General features: G+C 42.4%; 1 protein-coding gene and 1 long non-coding RNA gene across 5 annotated transcripts; one reads left to right on the forward strand and one right to left on the reverse strand.

Moving 5' to 3' along the window:
• The first annotated feature begins 389 nt into the window (after positions 1-389).
• On the forward strand, positions 390-14728 carry LOC138797759 (alcohol dehydrogenase 1-like). Of its 3 annotated transcripts, none has more exons than XR_011363989.1 (9): positions 390-636; positions 2054-2155; positions 2821-2962; positions 6133-6220; positions 7712-7931; positions 8498-8758; positions 10473-10509; positions 10593-10728; positions 12221-12309. XR_011363989.1 is itself a non-coding variant. In XM_069978364.1 (9 exons), exons 1-9 carry the CDS (start codon positions 619-621, stop codon positions 14595-14597), a joined length of 1131 nt encoding a protein of 376 aa, XP_069834465.1. In that variant the 5' UTR covers positions 395-618; the 3' UTR covers positions 14598-14728. The 3 variants fall into 3 exon arrangements, 2 of the variants coding, with proteins under 2 accessions (XP_069834466.1, XP_069834465.1); XM_069978364.1 differs by lacking the exon at positions 10473-10509 and adding an exon at positions 14573-14728 and having other exon boundaries at positions 395-636; positions 12221-12359; XM_069978365.1 differs by lacking the exons at positions 8498-8758; positions 10473-10509 and adding an exon at positions 14573-14728 and having other exon boundaries at positions 393-636; positions 12221-12359.
• On the reverse strand, positions 10720-14233 carry LOC138797761 (uncharacterized). 2 transcript variants are annotated; one of them, XR_011363991.1, is made up of 2 exons: positions 14133-14233; positions 10720-11075 (listed from the first exon to the last, which is right to left on the reverse strand). It is a non-coding gene; the product is annotated as an uncharacterized lncRNA (long non-coding RNA). The 2 variants fall into 2 exon arrangements; XR_011363990.1 differs by lacking the exon at positions 14133-14233 and adding an exon at positions 13130-13334.
• Positions 14729-20567: the final 5839 nt, after the last annotated feature.

Genomic DNA, 20567 nt, shown 5'->3' on the forward strand with positions numbered 1-20567 from the left:
AACACCTGACCTGGAGACAAGATTGGGGCTGTCTCTGGAAGAAAGTGCCCATGTTTTTGTAGCGCTGGATAACCCCTTTAAGTGGGCGTTTACCATTTGCAACATGTATCAGAATTGTGCATGGTGAATTCTCAAAATACATGCATATTTGTTATGCCCATGAGAATGTTACAATCCACACAAATTATGTAATATGGATGCAAAGCACTGTGTGAGAACGACCTAATACTTACTACCAAACACTAACTTAGGGGGAGATTTATCAAACATGGTGTAAAGTGGAACTGGCTGAGTTGCCCCTAGCAACCAATCAGATTCCACCTTTCATTCCTCACAGACTCTTTGGAAAATGAAAGGTGGAATCTGATTGGTTGCTAGGGGCAACTGAGCCAGTTTCACGTTACACCATGTTTGATAAATCTCCCCCCAATTGGCCTATTAAAATAATAGAATCTTGTGTCCCCGTATATTGTGCCTTGATGCCCTGAGCTCAGCAGAATACATTGGCAGCAGCTGCTGGATTCCGCATCATGTGACTGAGGGTGGGTTCAGGAAGAGGAATTGTGTATGAGAGACGCTGATCCCTTCTACCACTGACACAGACGGCATATTGTCAGCATGGACACTGCAGGAAAAGTAAGAGATATATTAATTGCAGCAGTATTATTAGATATTTGCAGACATCATACAAATAACAGCACAAATAAAGGAAACTGGAAAGATACGCAATATACCTAGTAAATATTCACAACATGAAGTCTAGTCAATTCCTCATAGTTTTCAATATCTGCTTTCTGCTGATCGGTAGGAACCTTCATTGTTCCTTTAATAATAATAATAATAATAAATAATATATATATATATATATATATATATATATATATATATATATATATATATACTCATCAGTACACTACACCATAGGTATAGTATATCCTCCAATAAATTTGCCCTGTCATAAACTGATGTATATATTACAGTATGTTATCCAGCATTACAAAAACATTGCCACTTTCTTCAGCACTACTCTTGTCTCTAGTTCAGATGTGGTTTGCGATTGAAGGGGTTGTCCAGCAAAAATTGTTTTCTTTCAAATCAACTGATATCAGAAAGTTAAACAGATCTGTAATTTACTTCTATTAAAAAAATCTTAAGGCTTCCCATACTTATTAGCTACTGTATGTCCTGCAGGAAATGTTGTTTTAATTTCAGTCTGACACAGAGCTCTCTGCTGACATCTCTGGCCGAGACAGGATCCCTGTCTCTGTTTTCTATGAATCCTCATAGAAAACCTCTCCTGCTCTGGACAGTTCCTGTCTCAGCCACAGATGGCAGCAGAGAGCACTGTGTCAGACTGAAAATAAAAAAAGATTTCCTGCAGGACATACAGCAGCTAATAAGTATGAGAAGACTTGAGATTTTTTAATAGAAGTAAATTACAGATCTATATAACTTTCTGACACTAGTTGATTTGAAAGAAAAAGATTTTTTGCTGGACAACCCCTCTAAGCTCCATTCATTTCAATGGAACTGAGTTACAAAACCTGCACCCAAACTGGAGACAAGAATAGAACTGACGGAAGAAAGTGGCCATGTTTTTGTAGCACCGAATAACCCCTTTAATAATAGTCATGGCATGTGTTTACTTAATAATCATTGTACAATAGCCAAACCCACACCATAACCCCATACAGTATATCTACTATAAAGACCAATACCACTATGTAGTGCCCATATAATGGTCATATACTACTACTACATTGTCACTAATATGACATCATATTATTACACAAGCCAGTGTTTGTACCCAGTCACAACATCTCATTGGATGCAAGTCTTCAGCCTACACACATGCATCTCACAGCTCACTTCTCTGCCATTGTATTTAAGTGCGTCTGTGTCTGGGGGATGCAGATGCAGTATGTCTGTTATTTTGTATCTAATGATGTATTTAAATGTTGATGATCACTGTATCTTTCTATAAATTTAGGCAATAGCTTTGCAGGGAGCAGTTGTCATATATGTAGGCATCTAATATGTCACTTTATTGTAGGTTATAAAATGCAGAGCAGCTGTTGCCTGGAGTGCAGGTCAGCCACTTACCATTGAAGAAGTGGAGGTGCAACCACCGAAAGCTCATGAAGTCCGAATAAAGGTAGTATGTTTAGGGTATGTTTAGGGCGTGCTAAGTGATGTAATGTTCTGGTTATTTAGAGAGGTCGTTTAACCAAGGCGGAACGCTCTAATGACTTAGACTAAGGACACTGATGACAGGTTCCTGTTGTGTTTTCGATACAGTGTCACAGATTATCATTGTGGGACCTGAACCAAAAATCTGCAGCAATTCTAACATTGAACATTTAAGCGAATGTACCACTAGGCACATGGCTTTGTGTTTTTTACATGAACAGACCAGCGCCAGCACGGGGATGCCGGTGCGGTGGTCCTTTCTTAGAACAGTCACACAATACCGAGCATCAGCGAGGTATGAAGCATTGGAGGCAGGTCCGCCGCCCCCCTGGTGTGAGGATCTGCCCTCTGTGACGTGGCTCCATTGACTGTAATGGAGCCACGTCACGGGGGGAGGGGAAATAATCACACTTGGGGCCGGCATGCCTGCCCCAATTGCTTCATGGTGGGCCGGTGCAGAGAATAAACCGGCACAGTGTGCGGGAACCAGGAGGCAGTTCAAAAGAAGGAACTCGGCAACAACATCCCTGCTCTGGTGCTGGACTTTTCATGTTAAAAACACAAAACGTACCTAGTGGTACATTCACTTTAATATTACCTAAAGCTTATTATCATTTTTACCTTATACAGATAATTTACTCAGGAATATGTCGGACAGATGACCACGCGTTGCATGGAAGTTTCCATAATATTGATTTTCCAGTCATTCTTGGTCATGAAGGAGCTGGAATAGTTGAAAGTGTTGGTGAACTAGTGACAGAATTTAAACCAGGTACGATTAAGAATTTGAATACATGAACATGGCTATATTTATGTGAACCCTTTATTTTTTGGGGGGTGTTGTAAATACTGTAAGTTACACAGAGCTTTACTGTGGTTTTGCATAGTACATGGCATGCACATTGGATTTTGTAAGGGTATGTTACTACTGTGGAATATGTGCGGAAATTTCAAGCGGAGGCCTCGTCGTGGACTCCGCTTGAATTCACATGTCAATTTTTTGAGCGGGCGTCAGGTTGAGCTTGAGAAAATCATTGGGACAGGCGAAACATCCAGCGGAGTCCACAGCATGGCCTCCACTTGAAGTTTCTGTGCATATTTCGTGGTGGGAACACCCTAACGTTGCAGAAAAAAGGAAGCCAATGGTTCAGGACATGTCGTGGATCCGTTTTAGATGGTTTTTTTTTAGTTTTGTAGCAAAATGTTTTATACACTGTGGCCTCAGAGGGAAGGATACCATATAAATGTATGCCTAATACAGAGAACCAAAATAATAAGATTGTTCTAACAGAGCCGCGTCATAAAGGGGAGGGAATTGAGGGCGGGCCGGCCTACCTCCAGTGCTTGAGCACCAGCCGGTAACCGTGGATAGAACGGCGCCGTACATGGGAACCGACCAGTGGTTCGAAAAACGGACTGTGGCACCGGCTTCCCCGTGACGGCGCCGTTCTATCCCTGTGTCAGGTTAAAGATGATGTACATGGTGGTACATCCTCTTTAAAGAGACTGCAGCTTACATACTCTCAGCAGGATGACAATTCCACTGCGAGTGTGTAATCCTATTGAAACTGACAGGAGGGGTATCACAGCGGATTGTGAAGCTGTATTCTCTACCTGTTACACCACACAGCACACTGTATTCTCTACCTGTAACACCACACAGCACACTGTATTCTCTACCTGTTATACCACACAGCACGCTGTATTCTCTACCTTTAACACCACACAGCACTGTATTCCTTACCTGTAACACCACACAGCACGCTGTATTCTCTACCTGTAACACCACACAGCACTGTATTCTCTACCTGTAACACCACACAGCACACTGTATTCTCTACCTGTAACACCACACAGCACACTGTATTCTCTACCTGTAACACCACACAGCACGCTGTATTCTCTACCTTTAACACCACACAGCACTGTATTCCTTACCTGTAACACCACACAGCATGTTGTATTCTCTACCTGTAACACCACACAGCACACTGTATTCTCTACCTGTAACACCACACAGCACGCTGTATTCTCTATCTGTAACACCACACAGCACGCTGTATTCTCTACCTGTAACACCACACAGCACGCTGTATTCTCTACCTGTAACACCACACAGCACGCTGTATTCTCTACCTGTAACACCACACAGCACACTGTATTCCTTACCTGTAACACCACACAGCACACTGTATTCTCTACCTGTAACACCACACAGCACACTGTATTCTCTACCTGTAAAACCACACAGCACGCTGTATTCTCTACCTTTAACACCACACAGCACTGTATTCCTTACCTGTAACACCACACAGCACACTGTATTCTCTACCTGTAACTCCACACACTGTGTAACACCAGATCACCACACACTGTGATACCGTGATCCCCTAACACAACACACTGTGTAACACCACACACTGAAACACCACACACATATAATACCGCACACTGTGTTCTCTACCTATAACACCACACAGCACGCTGTATTCTCTACCTGTTACATCACACAGCACACTGTATTCTCTACCTGTAACACCACACAGCACACTGTATTCTCTACCTGTAACACTACACAGCACGCTGTATTCTCTACCTGTAACACCACACAGCACGCTGTATTCTCTATCTGTAACACCAGACAGCATGCTGTATTCTCTACCTGTAACACCGCACAGCACGCTGTATTCTCTACCTGTTACATCACACAGCACACTGTATTCTCTACCTGTAACACCACACAGCACCCTGTATTCTCTACCTGTTACATCACACAGCACACTGTATTCTCTACCTGTAACACCACACAGCACACTGTATTCTCTACCTGTAACACCACACAGCACCCTGTATTCTCTATCTGTAACACCAGACAGCACACTGTATTCTCTACCTGTAACACCACACAGCACCCTGTATTCTCTACCTGTTACATCACACAGCACGCTGTATTCTCTACCTGTAACACCACACAGCACTGTATTCTCTACCTGTAACACCACACAGCACACTGTATTCTCTACCTGTAACACCACACAGCACACTGTATTCTCTACCTGTAACACCACACAGCACCCTGTATTCTCTATCTGTAACACCAGACAGCATGCTGTATTCTCTACCTGTAACACTGATATTGGAATAAAGTAAAGAACTTTTTTATTTTCATTTCCATGCACATTATGATCGAGCATCTTTTATCTTTGAAGTTGAGCCCCACAATAAGGCTCTGATCCTCTCTGCCGTTTAGCATCATTTACTTGTATTACTGCATCATTTTTGTGAATACGCTGTAGTACTGCAATGACACTCCAACATGTGTGAACACAGCCCTAATTTCACTGCACACTTCTTCACAATTAGAGAAATCAGTGAAACACCTGCTTCTGGCCGGTCAGAGATGGTGAATCACTGAGGGGATTGGGAAATCCAGCAAAGCCTCCTGGGAGATCACGCCCTGCCCCCTGTCTGTATCATCAGCCTAATCTCAGCAAACATACACAATGTGAGACAGAGGCATGGAAGATTTGTCTCCTAAGGGGGGAGAGCAGAAGGAGCAGGAGACAATGTGGATTTGCACAGGGGCCATTTTTTTCACTTCCTGGATTTCTATCAGCTACCAGTGTGGCAGAACTGTACAGGTACGGTAATACATTGTATAGACACATATATTTAACTTTTAATGTACCTTTAATAGAAAACAAGTTTTTCTTATCCGGAGTTCCCCTTTAAACTTTATTGGCCACAATTTTATTTTGTGGTCCGTCATTGCAATAGTGTTACACAGAGACGGCAGGGAACGTTAAAATGAACTGCAGTTAAACCTGCTCAATGAGGCTGACTATATACAGTACACCTCAGTGCTGTGCAACATAAAGCATTACAATCACTGCTTCAGATTCACAGTAGGTAAATTTTATTATTGTTTTTTTTTTTCACAAGGTGACAAAGTAATCCCACTATGTATTCCTCAGTGTGGAGAGTGCAGTTCTTGCCTTAGCCCAAACACCAACTGCTGTCTAAAAACACAGTGAGTATTTGAGCAGATAAACGTTGATTTGAGGGTACAAACCCACTTGACGTATTTGCTGCGTGAATCAGTCTTAAAAATAAGCAGGCAAAACGCAGGTTGGCTTTATACAATTGTTCTGCGTTAAAATACGCAATTGCGTATTTTTGAAGCGTGAAGCTACATGCGTTTTTCGCACAGGTTGTTAACAACTGATGCTTTGCTAACAACAAGCTTCACGCTTCAAAAATACGCAATTGCTTATTTTAACGCAGAACAATTGTATAAAGTCAACCTGCGTTTTGCCTGCTTATTTTGAAGACTGATTCACGCAGCAAATACGTCAAGTGGGTTTGTACCCTAAGAATGATTTACGCAGCAAATACGTCAAGTGGGTTTGTACCCTTAATGGTTTTCATCTTAATTCTTCCCATCTCTTCATAGTTTGAACCTCTGTAAGTTTAAAGGGGTACTCCAGTGGGGGTGCACTTTTTTACTGGGATCGGGGAGGAGGTGGCAGAGGAAAAAGACATCCACTCACCTCCCCGGTTCCAGCGGCTTCTCAGGTCTGCTCAGCCACTCAGTGAAGGAGGCGGGATCTGAGCGGACTTGAAACAGATCCCGCCTCCTTCACTGAGTGGCTGAGCGGACCTGAGATGTCACGTCTCGGGCCTGCGTCAGACACCCGGAAGCGGGCACTGGAGCGCCGCGATGCGGGACCCGCCGCTGGAACCCAGTAAAAGTAAAGTAAAAAAGTGCCCCCTCACTGGAGTACACCTTTAATTGTTGGATTGATTTCAGAATATTTGTAAGATACTTTTTTATTATTTAAAGCAAATGTATCATTAGGTACATTTGCTTTAAGTGTAGCATATCAATTGAATGGCGCCAGTGAGGGGATGCCAGTGCCGTGGTCCTTTTTTTGAACCAGGCCTATTGCTGGGCACTGGCCCGGGCTGAAGCACTAGAGACAGTGTGATGAAACCCCTCCCCTATGAAACCCCTCCCCTCTGTGACACGGCTCCTTAAGAATTAATGGAGCTGTGTCACAGAGGGGAGAGCAGAACGTCACACTGGGGGCAGGCGGGCCCGCCTCCAGTACTTCAGGCCGGGCCCGTACCCAGGAATAGACCGGCGCCATGCGTCGGAAACGGGCTGCGGTTCAAAAAAAGCACCGTGGCACTGGCATCCCTGCGCTGCCACTACTCTATTGGTGTAAAAATCTTAAAGCGATGAACTTGATGGTTCATTTGCTTTAAGGAAAATTTAACTTTTTCTCATGAGGCCATTTTCACGACATGTGTTGAGCATATGACTGAGGCATTGCAATAAAAAAAAAAACTACATAAAGCAATACTCTTGAATGCAAAAATGCATGCAGCAATATGCCTTATGTCTATACTGTGTATGTATATATATATATATATATAGCTATGTTCACAAAACGGCTTTCCTTCTCCATTTAAAATGACGTCCATTATTTTATTTCTCTTCCTTCCTTTTTCAATTCAGCATCAGTGAAACTCAAAATGTAATGCCTGATAAAACAACGAGGTTCTCGTGCAAGGGGAAGGTTGTCTATCACTTTTTATGGACAAGTACTTTTTCAGAATATACTGTAGTGCCTTCCATTGCTCTTGCAAAGATTGATGACAGAGCCCCACTAGATAAAGCGTGTCTCTTTGGTTGTGGATTTCCTACTGGATATGGAGCAGCTGTCAACACGGCCAAGGTAAGAAATTATTATTATTATTCATTTTTTTTCTACATGATTTTTAATCATAGGAACAGTAATATAGATCTGTACAGTTAGTATTATATGTGATATTCCCTTTCACCATTTTGCTGAATGCAGCTATGCTCAATTGACATCAATACAATAGTACTGCCATCTCAGTGAGCCTACCTTTGTTGCTGATGTAGTGGTGAGAAAGTTTGTAAAACAATGGCGTAAATATATAACAACTGTGCGAGATCTGGTTAACCCATAACAACCAATCAGAGGTCAGCTTTTATGTGTTAAAGGGGAATTATCAGCAGGTTAGACAAATGTAACCTGCTGATAGCCCCTTATAGCGCTCGGGATGCTGAGGAGGTTAGATTCGTCTAAACTGCTGATAGTTCCCATTAAAGCTCTGATGAAATCAAACCTGAGCTCTGATTGGTTGTGAGAACTCGTGCCATGTGCCAAAACTATGTATTTTTTATTGCACAATAGTTATATATCTGTACACCGTGAGTTGACATAAGGAATAAGTACCAATTGATGATGAAATCTAAATAAACCTTGTTGTGTAGGTGGAGCCCGGGTCTACTTGTGCCATATTTGGCTTAGGAGCCATTGGGCTGTCAACCATTATAGGCTGTAAAGTATCTGGTGCTTCAAGAATAATCGCCATAGATATAAACAGCAGCAAGTTTGCAAAGGCAATGGTCTTCGGTGCCACTGACTGCCTAAACCCTAAGGATTACAGCAAGCCCATAGAAGAGGTGATAATTGAAATGACAGGACATGGAGTCCATTATTCTTTCGAATGTATTGGAAGTACAGATACCATGGTATGTATGTGTACATTGATCTGCTTCATTGTATAGTTATTTATGAGGCATTTGAAACATGCAAGCTTCATAAAAGTTTAATACCTCTACAGGAATAGTGTATAGTGTAGGGACAGCAATCAGCACTGCTACGTGCAAACCATGACAGTTTAAAGTGTACCTGCCGTTATAACTTTCAAAATCGAAATCAACAGTAGATGTGATATAAAGCAAGTTTGTCATATACAGTCATTATTTTTTGTTGTTGTTATCATGCTGTAAAACAAAGCTGAACTTACCAGAAATCCAGGTACAGTGTCCTGAAGGCAGATTTTCTGACTTGTGCTGGTTGAAAAAATAGACTAATTTGTTTGTGATCTGCACACCAATGAAAGCTGCTCTTCTCTTCCAGCTATTTCTCTCTTTCTTTCTCCTTGCACTCTCTTCTCCACCACTCACAGGAGCTGTTATACACCCTGTAGGATGTTGTCATATGTGGAGAGGAAGTGTACACCCACACTTAGTCAGTTCTCATCTGTTTCTCAGTGGAGCAAGACACACAGATCAGGCATCCCTGCTGAGTTAGCCAGGGACCTGGCTCTGCCAGGTTCCCCCGTCCGGGACAGACCAGCTGTAGTGTACAGACACTCATGGAAGACACAGAGACTCTTCTTTTTAAAGCAACACTTCTACCTAAGATGCACTGCTAAACACTTACAGAGAGGACAAGTCAGAGATCACCCCAACCCACGCAGTGAACGTCTCTAAGTGCAGGACAGTATCCTAAAGCAGAGGAACTGATCCGGATAGAGCAAAGCAGCTAAGAGCCTCTGTACTCTATCTCGCAGCACAGGTGAAACCAGATAACTTTGGACACCTTGCTCAACTTAGGTAATAAGGTCTAGGGCTTGTGTCACCCTGATAGGACAGTTAACTCGACACTGCAGGGTAAAAGGTGGTATAGCGTCAAAGGTCGTCTTTTAAGTATTCTCAAGTATACTTCTTCTTCTAAAGTTCTGGCAGAGCACATTACTACATTGGGTTGGGACTCTCACGACCTACTCCTCTCCACTATGAATTCTCTCTACTCTTCTCAGCACGCAACCAAGCCAACACTGCTACGCTATTCTACTCTCTTCCTCATCAGCTCTCAGTACAGATTTAGTCAAGTCAACTCTGTATCAGTCAAGTATTACTCACCTGTATCACAAAAGATTCTTAAGTAAAAAGGAAGTTTATTGATTCTATCAGGACTCAGTGATTATTATACCAGCCGTGATAAGCGCCCAAGGGACCCATCACAACCTGGCAGGTCACCAACCATTGGAGAAAGGGTAAAGCCGGCGACAAAAACTAAAAGCAGGTGTGCCTCCATACCTGTGTGCTAAATCAGCACTGGCGTCACAACAACCAACCACCTGACTGAGCTATACTTTACCGACCAACCACCACAGTAGTGGAGTCACACAGTACCATCTAGCAAGTGACCGGTCGCAGCTGCAACACCACACAGCAGCCCACCACCACATAACTACAAATATCAGCTCACAGGTCTTCAAAAAGTATCTGTCACCAAAGCTAACTCTCCTATACTGCAGCCATAGCCTTCAGACACATTGAGATGATTTCTTAAAGTATCTCACCTCTAAGTTGTCTGTAAATGTTATTGGCAAGAATGTTCTTCCTTTTTTTTTGGAAGTCACATCACATTTTATGCTGTATTCATGTTTTCCAGGACTCCCTAGGGCCCCATCAAACCTCTTCAGCCACTGGTATTGAAATACTAAACGATCGGACTTAAGCATGCTCGAGTTGGGCTCATCTCAATTCTTAACTTTTTATTTTTTATTTTTAGAGAGCAGCATTGGAGTGTACCCACATGGGATATGGAACCAGTGTGATTATAGGCGGGGCACCTCCAAACACACACATAACTTTTGATCCATATCTACTCTTCACAGGTCGTACTTGGAAAGGAAGCATATTTGGAGGTAAGACTTTATTGATGAAACTTAAAAGAAGGCAACATTTTGGAGCTGCTGTAGACTATATTAGAGAACTGCTTAAAACCAATTCTGTAATAATCAGAACTGATAGTCTGGGTCAGATTATAGGCAGGATACAGAGGGCCTGTGGTCTTGGTCTCCACCACACTGGGGACCTAAGGGGCTTCCATCTTTTACCCTTTACAATGTCCATTCAGTGATCCATATTTAGAAGAGATCCATATTCAGCCGGACTTGTGATGCTAACTCCCCAGAGATCCCAGAGCCTGGCAGGGATCCCGTAGCTGGCCCCGCCACTCACCGTGGGCTTCTCCTTTAATGTTTAGCTGTACCTGAAAGGATTTAACATGAAGGGTTTAAGCAATAAGTTCTGCTAACCTGGTTTTAAGCTTCCTTATTTTATATCCAACACATTTTAATTTGCAGACTGTGCATTCAGTGATGTAAATAAACAGGATTACTGTCACAGTTCATGGAACTCATAATGTTAAATGCATTTAAGATTTTATGACATAGGCATACTTGGCATACTTGGCTCATATACAGAATATCCTCTGGATATTGGCAAAATAACTGTGCATGCAAGTAGATGTCACAAGAAATAACCTATTCTGTCAATTAGCTTACCAGAAAGTGAGGAGCTAGCTCTGACTTATAATAATACCTGGCTGCTAGAGGTTACCACTAATGGACTGGGCAGTCCAGCTCTGGCTAATACATACTTGTTATTGCACTCAGAAGAGTGATTTCTGCTGTTGTGAAGGCCACTGGAAGCATACTTATGTTTATCTGCTGAATTAGGTCAATTCGGGCATATATCATTCCATGTAATAAAGACAACGATCAGCCGACGAACCAATCATTGACTGACCGTTGTCTTTCAACATGTTTAAAAATCAGCTGATGACAGTGTAAAGTAAAACAATAACGTTTATACATGCCAAGTTATTTATTGTTATATAAACAGTGGATATGTGGCTGTAAACAATACATTTCAATGGGCGAATGAACGATCCAGCTATCGTTTGTGTGACCTGAACGTACAATTCATTGTGCCTTGTAGAGGGTTGATCTCTCTTTTCGGTACTCCTTTGCTGCCTACTACCGGCATTTGTTAAGGGCCCTAAGAAAGGGTCTGCTTTTTTTAATCTTTTGACCAAGATCTTTGCCTAAAGCTTAATATGTCTGTTAAGAAGAGTGATCGGTCTATAATGTCCAGGTTTGTTGGACTTGCTGGCATTAGGGATAGTTATATTCATAGCTGTGAGCATTTCTTGGGGGAATTTGTGGGTTGTTACTGATAGGTAAAACATTTTATGACGATAAGGGACTAAAAACATGAGAAAATCTTTTATAGTAGTCGATTTCTATATTAATGAGAGCCCTAAGCCATGTGTACTAGTAAGTTAGCAGTACGTTTACAGGCATTGAATGAGCGACAATACTTATAAATTAAGCTCTTCTTTTAAATTTTTAGGCTGGAAAAGCAAAGATTGTGTTCCCAGATTAGTTGCTGATTACCTATCAAATAAATTTAATCCGGATGGATTGGTGAGCCACACTTTGCCATTTGACCACATCAATGAGGGTTTTCATCTTTTGCAGTCTGGACAGAGGTATCAACATTTTCATCATTTTCAAGTATTTTTACTTATTGTCAGTTTGTTATATTTTTTTCACGCACATAGGTGGACATTTATTATTTGCCGCAGTGGGCATTTTGTGGCGCAGAGGACCAACTTGTGAATAAATATACTCGCAAACACTTGTTTTGCTAATAATTTATTCACATGTGGGCTCTCTGCACCACTCGCGCAAGAGGGGTGGGGGTGGGGGGTGTCCAAACGCAGAGAGGGCACAGCCTCTGCATGTGCCACAATTAACACTTTTACACCAGAGCTGGCATAGGTTTTACTACCTGCACATGCTACACATACACAGGGACAAACATCGGCGCTGTGCGGGGACATTTTTAAGCCCAGCACTAAAAATGCCCATCTTAATAAAAGTCCCCCATATTCTTTAAGGTCAAATGCCTTCACCCGGCTTGCCCTATGCTAAGTTCATATAACTGACATCAAATTTGTTAATATCTATTAGCATGATTGTAATGCTGCCTGGCAACACTTGGCGGCATCTGGATTCTTACCTTCCTGGTCCCAATCCTGCCTGCTCTGCTCACTACCTCGGGCTCCACCACACCTCTAGCTAGCCTCGTCTTTGCTCCTCTTTGTCTTTGCTTTTATTCAGCTGCCCCTGCCATACCACCTCTGTCTATTAGGGTGGACATGCATCTACTTGCCTGGGATTTAAAGAGCCAGTGTATCATCACCTAATTCTGTTTCACTTGCCCCAATTTAAGGTTGCTTCACCTGTTACTCCTTACCTGAGCATTGTTGGTCCCTTGTATTCCTTTGTGAAGGTGTGTTTTTGTCGCTGTTATTCCTGAACCATGCCTGTTTTCCGGATTACATGTGCCTGTCTGGTCCCTTCTGTACTGTTTGCTTCTCTTGTCACCAACTTAGACTGTCTGGCTTGCATCTAAAGCTGCATGCCCTTATCCTGCACCTGATTGACTATGCTGTTGTCTCTTCCCTGGTAATGTGCTAATTCTCTCGTTGATGATCCAGCTTTCTGACTAAGCTTATTTGGCCTTTTACCCAGTTCCTCGCATTCATTGGCAACCAGCTGCTACTCACGCAGGACCACACTTATGAAGTGACCTGGTGTCCTCTAGCCTCAGAAGTCCAGGGTGAAGACCTAGAGGACAATAGTGGCCCTATTACCCTAAACGATTATCTGCCTTACTTGGCCAAATACTGACCTTTTAGGCTGATAATAGTTTAGTGTTTTAGGACATGTTGAAAAGCGATCCATGATCAGCAGACATGCACAATGTCGGCTGATCATGGTCTTTCAAAATAATGAAAGATTCAGATTTTTGCAGCAATGGTGTAATAGGAGGGCCACCAGAGGACGATCTAAGGATCATTGGGGTGACCCCTCCAATGCTCCCTGCTCGCTATCAGCAGGGCCGTATTTACCACTAGGCACCGTGGTCCGGTGCCTAGGGCAGCACCTTGCAGGGGGGCAGCACCAGGGAGCAGGGGGACAGAAAAAACAAATTTTTTTGTTTTAATTTTTTTAGTTTCCCTCCTCCCGTTCAGACTTGCCAGTAAATCTGATGTCTTTTTCAGGGGGGTATGGTGGTATTGGTCAGGTCTGGTATCACCAATAGGTGCGTGAATTTGGGGCGTCTTTAGGTTTAGTGCCTAGGGCAGCAGCAGGTATTAATACAGCCCTGGCTATCAGTACATGTAGTAGCATAGGCAGCAAGAAGGAAACGAAGGGGAAGCCGGCGTTGAGCTGATAGGTCAGCACTCACTTACCCTTGAACACTGTGCAGTGTAATACACCATTCCTTGGTGTGGCCCATAGCCAAATCAATTCCGTAACACAGTGGGTTCACATCCATCGCCCAATAAATTATCCTGTATAACAATCAAATTACAATTATACAATTTCCTGAACTAATTGCAGCATTAGAAGTGATAAATATTAACGTAGAGATTACAAAAAGTGGAAAAATATTACCATTCTGGGAAAAGCTGAGGTTATGTGCATAATTTTCTATGCACATTTTTTATTTATTTAAAAGGTATCTGTAGACATTTGCAATATACAGAATATTTAGAGAAGGATTGATAGAAAGATAAATGGATGGTTGCATATATAGATACACAGGGAGGTATATATTCACCTTCCCAAATGATTGTTTATTAATTATATATACCTTTTTTTTTTTTTTTTTTTTTTTTTTTTTTTAAAGCATTCGTACAATCCTGATGCTTTAATCCTGATGTCTGGCAGTATCCTATCTACACAGTTAAAGAAAACGGAAATATTTAGGATTTAGGAGTCGAATTTATTCTATAACTCAATAATGTTCTTTTATTCTAATAAATAAAGTTTACCATGTTGAAATAAAGTGTTTTTTAGTAACATACCATGAATGCTATATAATTTTTTGGTTTAGTATCATACTTGTCATCTATCAAGGACACAACCAATGTTAAAGCTAAAGCGACTCTGTACCCACAATCTGACCCCCCAAACCACTTGTACCTTCGGATAGCTGCTATTAATCCAAGATCTGTCCTGGGGTCCATTTGGCAGGGGATGCAGTTATTGTCCTAAAAAACAACTTTTAAACTGGCAATAGAATGTCTATGCATTAGGCTGGCACCACCCCTCCATCCCTTCTCCCCATCCTCTTCATCATTAGGAATGCCACTGGAACATTTTCTCCTGTCTGAACATTGTACAGGTGCCTTAACGATCCAGCCCATGTTCAGTATTCACACAGCTGATGAATAGGAGACGATCTGCCAGGAGCATTCCTAATGATGAGGAGAGTGGGGAGGAGGTACAGAGGTTGTGCCAGCCTAATGCATAGACATTCTAAGCCTCGGCTGTTGGGCACAGGGCTGCCAGTTTAAAAGTTGTTTTTTAGGACAATAACTGCATCACCCCCTGAACGGACCCCAGGACAGATCTTGGATTAAAAGCAGCTATCCGAAGGTACAAGCAGTTTGGGGGGGGGGTAAGATTATGGGTACAGGGGCCCTTTGGGCTAATGGCCCTCTGCGCCAGTGTGTAATTCAGAGTCGCTTTAAAGGACAGAAAAACGTAGTCAACACTACTTTTCTGCACGTTAAAAAAACGCATCCGTTTCAATCCGTTTTTTTAATGTAAGAGAATGGAAAACGTATGCAAACGGATGACACACAGTTGCATCCATTTGTGCATCCTTTTTTTGCTTTGTTTTTTCCGTAAAACGTATACGTTAAATGGATTGCAAAAACGCAGTGTAAACCCAGCCTTATAGTGCTAAAATGCTGGATTCTGTCACCCTCCCTATGCTGACCTTTTTACAATGTTCTAAGACCTACTCAGTCAGCTCTCCTTCCCTACACTGACAATAACTATGAATTTTCCTAACTAAATTCAGATGCTGTCCCTGCTCATTTCACTCTCCCTACTGAACGGCACAAGAATCAGGAAAGACTGAGAAAATTCGCCTCAGCGTCACGTTTTTATAGCATGTACATAACCTATGTAATGACGCTAATCAGGGGCGTAACTACCACTATAGCAGCCATAGCGGCTGCTATGGGGCCCGCCGCATCAGGGGGCCCATGGCCTGCTCCTGCAATACACTGGGCCCCCTGAGCCGTCATCATTTGCAGCACCGGGTGGCCCTGCTGGTCTCCTGGGTTTTGCAAATGTCCCTTTAACTGCAAGCACTCCTGACCAGAGCTAGCAGTGTAGTTATGACTTCACTTGACCGTTTAGTGGTCAGTCGGGGGGCCCAATCAAAAGTTTGCTATGGGGCCCAGCCATTTCTAGTTACGCCCCTGACGCTAATCGTACAGCCAATCACAGTAATGCCAGTAGTGAACATGGCTACTACATTACCTGATGTGCCTTTCTTCCCTACACATTCATTTGCTCTTTCAAATTGGTGGGAGGAAACTTACCCATTTGGGTACATACGAACAATTATCGTCATATTCGTAGGAACATATGAACATTTACGAACATGTTTGCTTATCACTAATCCAAAATTCCAGAAATTAAAAGAGAAGCCCGTCTGTTTTGAAAACCCAGCAGTCTGCAGGGGCAGGGGAGAATTTGATAACAAGCAGGAAGTTACCTCTTCCCCTGCCTGCTGTGAGCGGCGGGACAGGCCATGGGACACCCGCTGGGCTCCTGGATCTCCAGGGTATAAATGTTATGACACGGCTGATGGACCAGCTGCTCAGCCAGTCAGTGACTGGGATGGGACGGCATTTTCTGGCGAGGATCCCACGGCCGGTCTTGACACTCACAGCGGGCATAGGGATAGGTAAGTTTGTACTTGTTATCAAATTCTCCCCTGCCGACTGATGGATTTTCAAAACACTTCATATGTTTGGAAACAAGTATAGCTGTCAAGGATCTTTATTTACCCATAAGAATAGGAGGCCTGGGATTTCCTTATTTCTGACTTACTACTATGCTTTCATTCAAGACCAAAATACTGTACGTCACAAAAAAAAAAACTAACAATGGGTATTAATTTATCAATGTATCTCAACCTCCTCTTTATCTGAAACAGCTTTATGGCTAACCCTACTGCAGATTCCCATACATTCCTATCAGCCACAATACCTCATTATATAAACATGTTTACAAGCCTGGGACTATAATCCCTTTGTTTTTGTTAGATGTACATCGTTTTATTAATAGTTCTATTCAGGATAGTGTCTTAACAACCTAGACTAAAACCCAGAGCAATGCAAAGACCCACCACTGAGCTCAAGCATTGTCTCATGCAAAATACCTGCAAAGTATTACTCACAACCAGAATCAGGCCTTTTAAGTTGAGAAAAAATGGCCTTCCACTGAGAAACTTGTATATAGTCTAAGGAGATTTGCTCTCAACCTAAAATGACTCTCATGCAAGAATGGACTTTTAAAGAGAGAGAAAAGGCCTGATTCTGGTTGGTGGTAATGTGGTGTCCCGCCATGGGTGTTGCTACTTTGTACACCCCTTGCAAAAGCCTTTACTTCAAGTAAACGTGGTAATGAAGTAGTACCTAAGTTTTACCACAAGATGTTTGTATTATTATTTGTATAAGCACTTGTACTGTATATTGCACAGCTGTAGTGAACAAAGGGTTATTGGTTGTTTGTCATCTGCGGACCAAAAAGTGTACCCCACTGACCGCCGTTGCTGACTCGGACCGAAGACTCTTCTTTATTGTGTTTGTTTCGTCTGTCTTTGTTTTGTGTATCACCTGGTGTAGGAAAGGGACCGTCATTGTGGTTGTCCGCGGCTGTTTAGGGCCGTTGAGGCAAGTAGGTAGGGACAGAAGGTGGGTTCTAGTGGCTAGGGCTCACTGTCTTGTCCTGTTCCCTACCTCGGTCCAGCGCTTTCATGACATCTGCACACTCAATGAAATTGAAAACAGTTTTGAACCTTAAGGGGGTTTTGTCTTGTAAAGCAGTAAAAAAGCAGTGTTTTTTTTTTCCAATCATGGTAGAACTGTAGCCAGGAGATAATGCACCACTGAAATTATAAGTCTTTTTGGATGGCCATGGGCTCCCCAGGAGCTCAGTGCCCCGTGTTACCGCTGGATATGGACCTATTATAATCTGCTACTGACTGTGAGCCCTAATTAGTCCACCAGTCACCAATTACGGCGCCAATTGGTCCACGAATGAAAGTATAAAAGGTCCTTAGTCAGTCCACATAAGTTATCCACTAGGACCTGTGTCGGTCCCTGCTAATAGGACCTGTGCCCATCCCCATAAGATAAATAATACAGAAACAGAAACCATCTGCACAACAAAAGGGATATAACAGCAAATCACATCCCAATATCTCAGGTAAATATTGTCTGCCGCCTTGTGGTACAGTGATACCTTTACACCTAACCCAACGCGTTTCGATCAATATCTTTACAGTGATCTCATCAGGGGCTATAAGGTGGCATGTATATTGTGATCATCAATTATGTCTCAACACAGTAACGTTCTGTCATTAGATATGTCACATTACAGTTTAGTCACATATGATAGCATGCAATTATATTGTGGTTCAGTTTACTCATTAACACCCGGTGTGGTGACCCAGGATACTGTATGTCTGGTCTAGCAGAGGCTATCACAGTTCCTGTGTGGTCCCTTCTTCGGTGAGTGCTGAACAGAGCATCCATGTGCCAACAACATGTCCTGTCCTGGAGAGTTCTGTTCCTGTGGCACCTTGGTGATTTTTTGTGCTTATGCTGTTTACTATGTGAGATTAGGCATGTGATAATTTAATATTTCAGGTGATTCTGCATACAGAGATAATGAATGTTTATTTTTCTTTTATTTATGTTTTTTTCATTTGTAGGCTATGTTCACACAACGTATGTGTTGTAAAGATTTATACAACATATACGTTGTATGTGAATGAATGGAATCCCGGCCGGAGTGTATACACATAGTATACGCTCCGGCTGGGATTCCATTCAGCCGCACAAAAAAAACTGACATGTCAGTTCACACAATGGAGCGTGTGGCTCTGGCCGCAAGCTCCATTGTGTGCAGCAGTGAATTGGGATGTGAAGATCTTCAATAACTCCGGCCAGGGTCACAGAACAGAAGGAGTTATACATAGTGTGAACATGGCTATAAAATGCGAAAAGTGGGGTAACTTAAACCTTTATTATGGGATGAGATTTTTTAAATTTTTACATAGGGATCATTGCAATACATACTGTAGTTATTAATCAATATAATCTGAGTTTGATTGCCTCTGTTTTCTAAAGACAGCCTGAAGGGATCACTGAGTCCAGGACAGCGCTGAGAGCCAGATGAGGAGTGATCACTCTGGGCGGCTATTAGCAGGAGCCCCCCAGCTACTGAACGGCCCTGTGCCTTTAAAGGGTTAAAATAGGGATTTTTGCTAAACCTGACTGAATTAGGCCTCATTCACATGTTCAGCCATTTTTCTAGGCCGCAAAATCTCATGCTATTTTTTTCTCTTTGATCTGTGGAAAACCCTCAATATTTACGTATTTGCATCAGTTTCCATTTTCATACAATGTGGACATTAATAGTTTACATAGATGCGATCTGTGTTTTTTTACAGACATGTCACTACTATTGGTAATCTGTACGGCAATCACAATCTGGACAAAAACAGACTGTATGAATAGCCCAATAGAAATCGATGATTACGGATCCGCAATTACAGACAACTATACTGAATGTGTGAATAAGGCTTCAGTTAAGGGTATATATGTTTAGGTTCCCTATCTCTTAACCAGATGGAGAAGAGTTAAAAAGAGCATCTCTCAGTCTAAAGGACCTGTCCTGCTTATGATAATGACAGAGTTAAAAGGCACAAAACTTACTATGTGTTTTTTCTTGGCACTGGCTATAAAATAATGTTAATGTATAACCATATCAGACTCCTTACCTCTGGCAGAGTTTTGGCTAAACAATCAAAGCTCGCACAGTACTTTTTATTATTCCCAATGCAGCAATATCATTAGGCCTTACAGTTTGTACACATTACCAAAGGAAGAACCAGTAAATAGTTGGTTTGGTGTTGGCCCACAAAAGGTATATCCAATCCTCCACTCTACAGTACAAATAAACATAAATATAAAATATTATTTTGGGATTAAAGTACTTTTCTGATAAAGAACTTTATGATATTTTCAGACAAAGGTCTTTATCAGTAGTAAGCATATCTTTCTGAATCCTTCTGATCTAGAGAATGTAGTCAAAGTAGAAAAGAGTAGGGCATTTTCACATTTTGCTTTGTCCATATGCCCCCAGTATGCATCAGCAATCTGTCAAACAGATATATAACAAGGCATAATCCCAGCCAGCCAATTAAGCAACCAATCACAGCTCAGCTTCCAAATATTAATGAGCTCTGGTGAAAAAGAAGCTGAGCTGTGATTGGTTCCTATGAGCTACAAAGAACATTCTTACTATAAGGCTATGTTCACACATCGTATGAGAACCGGCCGTTCCGTGATCCCGGCCGGGTCACGGAACAGCCGGTCTGTGGCTGGATCATCTCGGCCGGTACTTTCCGGCCACAGAGCTCTGATGTGGGCGCATCAGCGCTTCCCATAGCGCACAGTGAACCAAGCGTCCGGAGCCGCTTGCTTCACTGTGTCAACTGACAGGGTTTTCTGCGGACGGAATTTACTGAATTCCGGCCGCAGAAAACTAACATTTCAGTTATTTGCGGCCCCATATGGGATCCCGGCCGG

This window comes from Dendropsophus ebraccatus, chromosome 7 (genome assembly GCF_027789765.1).
Source record: "Dendropsophus ebraccatus isolate aDenEbr1 chromosome 7, aDenEbr1.pat, whole genome shotgun sequence".
NCBI lineage: Eukaryota > Metazoa > Chordata > Amphibia > Anura > Hylidae > Dendropsophus > Dendropsophus ebraccatus.